This window comes from Amborella trichopoda, chromosome 11, assembly GCF_054954075.1.
Source record: "Amborella trichopoda isolate Santa Cruz 75 chromosome 11, AtrichopodaSantaCruz75HAP2 v2.0, whole genome shotgun sequence".
NCBI classification, from domain to species: domain Eukaryota; kingdom Viridiplantae; phylum Streptophyta; class Magnoliopsida; order Amborellales; family Amborellaceae; genus Amborella; species Amborella trichopoda.
The window spans coordinates 8246328-8254601 of record NC_142346.1 but is presented as its reverse complement, the minus strand read 5'-3'; the positions used below and the strand labels follow the sequence as shown (position 1 = coordinate 8254601).

At 40.3% G+C, this 8274-nt stretch overlaps 1 protein-coding gene across 6 annotated transcripts; it reads left to right on the top strand.

The window, feature by feature from the left end:
• The first annotated feature begins 2413 nt into the window (after nt 1–2413).
• Nucleotides 2414–8036, top strand: LOC18444392 (BEL1-like homeodomain protein 1). Of its 6 annotated transcripts, none has more exons than XM_020673700.2 (6): nt 2414–2522; nt 2695–2848; nt 3514–4907; nt 5615–5991; nt 6539–6599; nt 6698–8036. In XM_020673700.2, exons 3-6 carry the CDS (start codon nt 4023–4025, stop codon nt 7502–7504), a joined length of 2130 nt encoding a protein of 709 aa, XP_020529359.1. In that variant the 5' UTR covers nt 2414–2522; nt 2695–2848; nt 3514–4022; the 3' UTR covers nt 7505–8036. The 6 variants fall into 6 exon arrangements, with proteins under 6 accessions (XP_020529359.1, XP_020529358.1, XP_088708724.1 ...); XM_020673699.2 differs by having other exon boundaries at nt 2414–2559; XM_088852598.1 differs by lacking the exon at nt 2695–2848.
• Nucleotides 8037–8274: the final 238 nt, after the last annotated feature.

Genomic DNA, 8274 nt, shown 5'->3' with positions numbered 1-8274 from the left:
ATTTGGCACCCACTACTGGTGTCGTGGACGTGTTAATTTACAGGTTTACCTCTGCGGCGGGATCGGCGTCTAAGAGCTGCAACGGAATTACCGCTTTACTCCCGCGACGAAAAGGCAAGAAAATTTACCATTTTACCCCGCGACCCTGGTATGCATGAGTATGACCCACAGTGATGTGCATGGCACAGCAATATACATGTGTGATGCGTCCTGTCGGCTATGAGTCGGGGACGGGGCCTATGCTTGCGTGAGGCATGACGAACGCCACCGGCAAAAGAGGCTGCCGCCGGTGGCCGAGGGAGAGAGAAGAGGTGGGGGGAGGGGTAACAGCACCGGTCCCGGCCATAATTGCGAGGAGCGTGGTACAGGCAACGGGGGTGGTGGCGATAAGAGAGATTGCGTGCAGAAAGTGGGTTTCTCTTTAAGGGGGTGGTAGTGGTGCCCACCATTGGTGTTGTATTTCAAGAGTAAGAAAGTTTAATGGGGCCCATAGGGGCGGGGGAGCGTTTGGTTTTTGCCCCTCACTATTCGTGATGTGGGGCCTGTTGGAAAGCACCTGTTTTCACTCTCTTATCGTCGGCGTGCGGAAATTCGCACCCGACGACCTTTCAAAAGCATAATTTTAAAGATAGAAAAGCATTTTCCACATCAAAATAGAAGAAAATGATTTTTAGAGATAAAGAAAGTTTCATGGGTCAAAATTATGGCCAAATTTTTAGAAATTTAGAATTTCCCTGAGGCATGTAATTCCAATTCCAGCGCACCTACGTGGGAGCCACCAAAAATACCCATCTTCTCACTCCCCTTCTTTCTCCAAAACCTCATTTCTCTCTCAAGGTCTCCACAGTTCTACTATATCCGAAGTTTGCAGTATTCGAGAATCTACAGCTAATTGAAAACGCACACGCTCTCTCTTTATCTATTTATCTCTGCACCTCTCTATCCAGAGAAAATATCAAGACCAATATTCGCATATCATCTGGGCTGAGTCGGACCTGGTTGGGTTACCCAGACCTGTCCAGTTGTCTGGTTTTGATGATTAAGTCTACTATTTTAAAAAAATTTAAGAAGTTATCAAAAATTCAAAAAAATGAAAAATTAATTTGTAATTATTTATTTATTTATCTTTGATAACATTTTGACAAATTGGAAAGTGTTTTGGCAATGGATATTGATTTTAATACTTTTTATTTGGATTATTTTTAAAATATCCTTGGTCACATATTGTTTTTTTAAAATCTAATTTGTTTTCACTACCTTTTTAACTTAGATGCGTTTTGGATAATTTTACTCTAAACATATTTATCATTTTTTGAGATTTTTTTATATTTTTATTGTTTTAATACTTATAAGCTTGCCCAAGTACTTTTTTTTGGGGTAGTTTGTGGGAATACATGCCCCTACCCATTTTAGGAATAGTTAATGGTTTTCAAATACCTCGGTGATAATAGAAATCTAGGTCTCTCATGTGGTGCTGCCAATGCAATATCAACCCCATTCTCAAAGAAAAATAAGTCAGTGGGGATTTGAGCATTATTTTTTTTTAGTAATAATAGAGTCGATTACAAGAAAAAAAAAAAAGTAAAGGGGGATTTGGGCTTTTATCTTTTTGGTGAGAATAGGGTTCATCGTAAGGGTCCGTGGTACGACTCCCAATGTCCTAGCCCCTTCTCGTTGCTCAGGTAACTACTCTACTCTACTCACTCTAGGTCACTGAAACCTAAGCCGGGTTACCGGGCCTAAGCGTGCCGAGCCATGGTTTGGTGCACTGATGTAAAGACGTACACATCATGTCATGGTAGAGAGAGAAGCGATACTAAGTTACGAAAAAGAGTCCAAGGAAAGGTCGATTTCCCAATTGGAGGAACTCCGAAATCAGCGGTTGTTGGGGACTGTCTCGCTTTCTTCTACTCCAATTCCTTTCGTATCGCTTTGCTTTCCTTTCCGGCATCTAACCGAAAAAAGAAACACAAAATAAAAGCAGAAAAAATATAAACAAACACAATATTATTTTTTATTATTATTGTAGGTTCAATACCATGCAGAATTATTTGCAGGTTCTATTAATAAATTAAAAATTACCCTGGTTGTTGTTATAATTATTTGGAAGTAGACGTTTCCTCGTCTCTCCGTTGTTGTTTCTTCTGACAACCTTTAGCCTTTTATGCTTTCGAGTTTTTAACACCTCCCTCTTTCTCTCTAAAACTCTCCTTTCTCTCTCTAAAAATCTTCTTTCTCTCTCTAAAACTCTACTTTCTTTCTCTCTCTAAAAATCTTCTCTCTCTCTCTAAAACTCTTCTATATTACTATAAGAAGTTGAAAGACCTCAATTTCCATCATTTTCTCTCTCTACAACACCCCTATCTCTTTCTATAAGAACTCTCTCTCTAGAACGTCGATTTCTCTCTCTTTTGAAGTGAGAAGGCACGAGCAGACGTGCCTGCGTCTAATGATGGGGAGGGTCAAATCAGAGAATTCAATCTGAAAATCGCAGGGCTTTTGATGCAGGGACAAGGACCCAGGTACACAAGCAAAGAAGCACTTCTGAAAAGGCCTAAGGTTTCAAGCTTTCTTTTTTTTAAAGAATTTCTCGCTTTCCTTCTTTTTCTCTCTAAAAGTTTGGATAACAATAATGAGGAGATGGGGTGTTGCTTTTTTTTAACCATCTCCGTCTCGTTCATTGTAGAGTTGCAGGAGTTGGGTCTGACAGGTGAGGAATTTGAGAGAAAGACAGGTTATATGCTAGGGTCGTATTCTTTACTATAATTGAGGACTGAGTTCAAAGATCTTGGCTATGGTTTCTTAGTAAATGTCCATCTATCATCAGATGCCTCATCAACACGTGCAGGTAGTGAATTTTTTTACAGCACAGATGGATGAACGCCGCCTTTTGATGCTCTCTCTCTCTCTCTCTCTATATAGCACTGATAACATGGTGTTCCTGTGTGTTATAACTTAGTAGAGATGTGAGTTTGACTCGTGGATTTGTTGTTTTTAGTTTAGGTTTTCGGTTCTCTTTCTAAACCGGCAAATGCTACCTCTTTCTCTCGATTTCTCTCTTTCAGCTGACTGGTTAGAGGTGGGAGGATAATTGTCATACAGGTTTTAAGCAGACTCATCTCTCTGAGATGGGCTCATGGACTGAGAATTGATATTTTGAGTCTTTGATTCATGGATTTCTTGGAACTGAAATTGCATCTCTCTCTCTCTCAATCGGTAGATATGGGTTATAGTATGAGGTTTGCTGAAAATTGCATCTCTAGGTTTTGCACAGTACTGAAAATTGCATCTCATAGTAGTGAGAATTGCATCTGTCCCCCTCATTTGGTTGGAGATGGGTTTCTTGTATTGCGGATTTTTGTTTAAGATACAGTTTTCGATAGTACAAAAGTTCCATCTCTCTCTCTTTCTCTCTCTAGGTTTTGCACAGTTGTTTATCTCTTTGGGAATTCAGATGGTTGACAAGGTTAAAGTTGGGGTTGCCTTTTAATAAGTTGTACTCTATGATTGCAGGCTTTTGGATCTCTGAAGACCAGAGTTATGATGCAGATGATTGGGAAGAGAGGGTTTATTCAGGCAATGGAGTTGTATCAGTGTTAGCAAAACAAAAGGAAGAAAGAAGAAAAAGCCTGAGAATGAGAAACCTAACCGACAACCAGCATGGGCTGAATCATCAACAAATTAATTCACACTTTCACTTTCTCTCTCCACTGTTAACTCTTTGAGGTAAAAAAGAGGTGGATTTCTACAGGTACTGATTGGTTAGTGGATGTACAGTTAAAAAGAAATCAAAACCCAAGTTTTGGTACTCATAAAAGCATTTTGGTACCCTCAATTCAATCAAATTCCATTTCAAGTGGTCAAAGAAGAAGAGAGAGAGAATCAGAGTAGAAGTGGAGTTGATAGAGAGAAAGAGATTCAGAAGAAAGAGAAGCAGGAGAAGAGAGAAGCAGCTGAAAAGAGAGAAGGAAAAGTAGAATTAGAAGAAGAAAGAGACTCAGAAGAAGGGAGAGAAACAAGCCATGGCGACCTACTATCCAGGAACTGAGATACAACCTGATAATCTCCAAACCCTCTATCTCATGAACCCTGGATATGTCGGCTATGCAGAGGCCACACCCTCTGCAAATCCAGGAAACATGGTGCTCTTAAACCATGTTAATGGAAATCCATTAACAATTGGTACCAATCTCTCTCAAAACCCAAACCAACAACCCCAGCATTTCATAGGAATCCCCCTTCAAGGCCCAGACCCACAACGCCAGGTACTCACTGTAAACCCGACTGACATAAACCCTAATTTGCTTGCCTCTCGAATTTCAGGCCATCACCAATACAATCAATGGAGGAATTCAGGCAATGAACTCACCTTTCTCCAAGCAATTGATCAATCTCAGGCCAGTACTAACCCATCCCAAATCGCAAATATGAACAGTTCTGTCTCTCTCTCTCATCACCAACCTGTTCAGGAAATCACGAATTCTCAGATGGGTATTCGAAGAGGTCCCATGGCATCTGATCAAACACAACAGGGGGCTCTCTCTTTGAGCCTTTCATCCCAACAACCATCGAATGGTCAGTTTTCTTTTCATTCAAGTGGCCATGGAGTCTCTCAGAGCATGAAACAGGGGACTGTGGACTCTGTTTCGTCAAATTTACAGGGGGTTCTGATGGGTTCAAAGTATTTGAAGGCGGCTCAAGAGCTTCTTGATGAAGTTGTTAGTGTAGGGAAGGGAGTTAAGACTGATTCAGGGAAGAGAGAGAAATCCCAAGTTAAGATTGGTAGAGAGATGGCGGTTGAAGGTTCAGGAGCAGAGAGTAGTGGGAAGAAGGGTTCCGAATTGAGCACAGTCGAGAGGCAGGAAGTTCAGATGAAGAAGGCGAAGCTTGTCGCCATGTTAGATGAGGTAAATACATATATGAGACCAAAAATTCATTTAATATTCAGAAAAAAGGAAAACAGGAAAAGGATTTGATTTCACGTTTCTGGTAATGCTAAAGACCTTCAATTTGGTTCCTGAAATTAGGGTATGCTATGTTTGTGATTCAATTCTTGATTTTGACCAAAGAGTTCCTTCTTTATGTCGTTCTTTCTTGTTCTTCACCTGAATGAATTCTTAAGCTAGGACCACAGCTAGTGAATCTATTTGCTCAAAAAGTAGAGAAACAAATAATTACATACAAGTGGCAGATGATAAATTAGGTTCATTTTTACTGGTGAAGAATGTAATTTCTAGGCCAAGCGTTTCAATTCAATGATTCAATTTCTTTACCCTGTTAGGGCAAACTCATCCCGGACTTCCAAAACAAAATTCAATTCTTGCATCAAGATACATCAATTCTGTAGCTGAGTCAGGAGTAAAATAAAACAGATGATCTAAATTGAAATAAAAAAAATACAGTTATCATCAGAGAACAACTCAACTTCCCATGCTCATATCAAGTATCTGCTCTTATCGTCCGAGAGCAATTCAACTTCATATGTTCATATCAATTATCTGCTCTCTCTCTATCTCTTGGTGGTAGCTTCTTTTGGATGTGTGATGGGTGATTCTCAATTATCATCTTCTCTCTCTATATGTCTAATGTTTTTTGCCCTTTTCTGTTATTGAAGGTGGATCAAAGATACAGACAATACCATCACCAGATGCACCTAGTGGTTTCTTCATTTGAGGCGGCAGCTGGATTAGGGGCTGCAAAAACATACACTGCCCTTGCTTTGCAAACTATATCAAGGCAATTTAGGTGCCTTAGAGATGCAATATCTTCACAAATAAAATCAGCTAGTAAGGCTTTAGGGGAGGAGGACTGCCTTAATGGTGGAAGAGGGGAGGGCTCAAGGCTAAGGTATGTTGACCACCAATTGCGACAACAAAGGGCTTTACAGCAACTTGGTATGATCCCACACAATGCATGGAGACCTCAGAGAGGTCTGCCAGAGAGATCAGTGTCTGTTCTTCGAGCATGGCTCTTCGAACACTTTCTTCACCCGTAAGTCTCTCTCCTGCTCTCTCTATCTCTTTCTTGTTAATCTTGAAGAATTGCTGGTGTTTACTTAGAATGCAATTATTAAGCCTTGGGTTTCCTGGATTCAATTAGTTCTATTTCTGTTTTTCATAGAATGAGATAAGACATCCGATTCGACTTCAATTTCTCTCTCTTGGACTCATCTATTGAATAAAGTCTGGTGTTTGATGAAAAATCAATTGACTGGGCCCTTTGCTTTTCGGAATCAAATGTTTTTCTATTTTTTGTTTTTCCTATAATCAGATAAGATTTGAAAGCTATTTCCATCTTTGCTCAGCTGTACTTTTTGAGGATTGTCTGTTCTTTGATAACCCCTGAATTGAGTTATTTCTTTATAATGGTTGATGTGGATGATATGCACATTATAGTCTGAAGCTTTTCTGCATTTGATAAAAGTTAGTCTGAGTCTAGTGTGGGTTTTTTTTTAAGGCTTCTACCAAATCCGAAGTGAATTACTTGAATTTTGAACGGTTTCCGAGTTGTTATTGAGACTCTTGGATTGCTGTTGCAGATACCCAAAAGATGCAGATAAGCACATGCTTGCTAAGCAGACAGGGCTTACTCGAAGCCAGGTACTCTCTCTCTCTCTATCTGTCTCTGTCTCTCTCTCTCTACAAAGTGAAACAAACAAAAGACATTAATTTGCTGAATCGTGGGCCTACTGGTTCAGGTCTCCAACTGGTTCATAAATGCAAGGGTGAGGCTTTGGAAACCCATGGTTGAAGAGATGTATATGGAGGAAATGAGAGAACAAGAACAGGACAAGGGATCCGATGAGAAAACTAGCAAAAGTGAGATTAATGACGACTCTTCAATGAAGTCTGGCCATCAAGAAAACAACCCAACTGAGCAAAACAATCATCTTCTCATACCCAAGCAGGATGCCAACAACGAATTTAAGTCCTCTTCCACATCAGGTTTTAGCTTAATCAAATCCCCAGGCCCACAAGACCTCCATGAGAGAGAAGCTCTCGAACAGGGGCCGCCCAAGAAGTTGATGAGGGAGAAGATTTCCATGAATTTGCATGACACAAGCTCCCTGCCCTCTATTGAAGTGGACCTGAAGTCAGAGGAGGCAAACAGTGGAGAATACATTAAATTTGGAGATGGTAGGCAGAGTAGAGAGGACTTTGGACTTGATGATCATGGTGGTGGATTTGGATCAGCGTATCACATTGGGGATTTAGGTCGGTTTGGGCATGAACAATTTGCTCCGAGGTTTTCGGGAAATGGAGTCTCTCTCACTCTAGGCCTTCCTCATTGTGACTCTCTTTCTCTAGCTGGAACTCAACAGGCATATCTCTCTAACCCAAATTTGCAAATGGGAAGGCGACACGAGCTTGGTGGCGAGCCAAATGATTTCTGCAGCATGAACACAGCTTCAGCGACTGCTCATTCTGCAAATCCTTATGAAAATCTCAGCATACAAAACAGGAAGCGTTTCGCTGCTCAATTGCTCCCTGATTTTGTGGCCTAAAGCCGAAGTGACACAGCTACACAAGGAGGATTCTCTCGCTGCTACTCTCCCTCTTTTAACAATGGAGTTCTCTCTCTATTAATCAGTCAGCACATTATACAATCTCCTTCTCTCTCTCTCTCTCTCTCTCTCTCTCTAGGATGCTGCCTTTCTCTCACATACTTGCGCAGCATTATATTTAGAATTCTCTCTCTACCTGTCTTAGCAAGATGTAACAGTAAATGATGAGTTAGACCCATATGTTAGAAAGTGTTAAGAGTTTATGTATAGTTGATTGTTGGGATAGGGATTGGTTAGAGCAACCATATGGTTACTGGGCTGCTTCTATCATGGAAACAAGTAGTGGCCCTATTGTAAAATATTGTTAGATTGCAGAATAGGTGAGTCAAGGAGAAGAAGGGGAATGTTTCAGTGCTTGGGTATATTTACAGGTTGAGTTTTTCAACAAGTTGAGGGACTTGTATATTATTTTATCCCCATGGGACATAGATATCAATCAAGAATAATGGAAAATTTCAGATCTTTGAGCAAATTTATGATATAAATTTCTCCTTTTGTCTTGTGTCGGATGATTGAATATTAAGAGAATCTGGGTTTGGTGATATCATGGCCTGGTCTATGAATTAAATACACCATGGAAGAAGCTTGCCTCTCAATTCTCATTCTAGAATCTGGTGGGAGGTGTTCTTTTTATTGGGGCTCTAGAAAATGAAAGAGAATTTCACAGCATAACTTTTTGAGTATTGCAAAATCCATAGAAGTGATTGGTT

What these genes read in the sequence shown, in the direction of transcription:
- LOC18444392 (XM_088852598.1), top strand. Translation starts at nt 4,023, where the DNA reads ATGGCGACCTACTATCCAGGAACTGAGATACAACCTGATAATCTCCAA. An exon ending in TTGTCGCCATGTTAGATGAG is followed by an intron (nt 4,908 to 5,614) that starts GTAAATACATAT and finishes CTGTTATTGAAG; the next exon opens with GTGGATCAAAGATACAGACA. An exon ending in TTCGAACACTTTCTTCACCC is followed by an intron (nt 5,992 to 6,538) that starts GTAAGTCTCTCT and finishes TTGCTGTTGCAG; the next exon opens with ATACCCAAAAGATGCAGATA.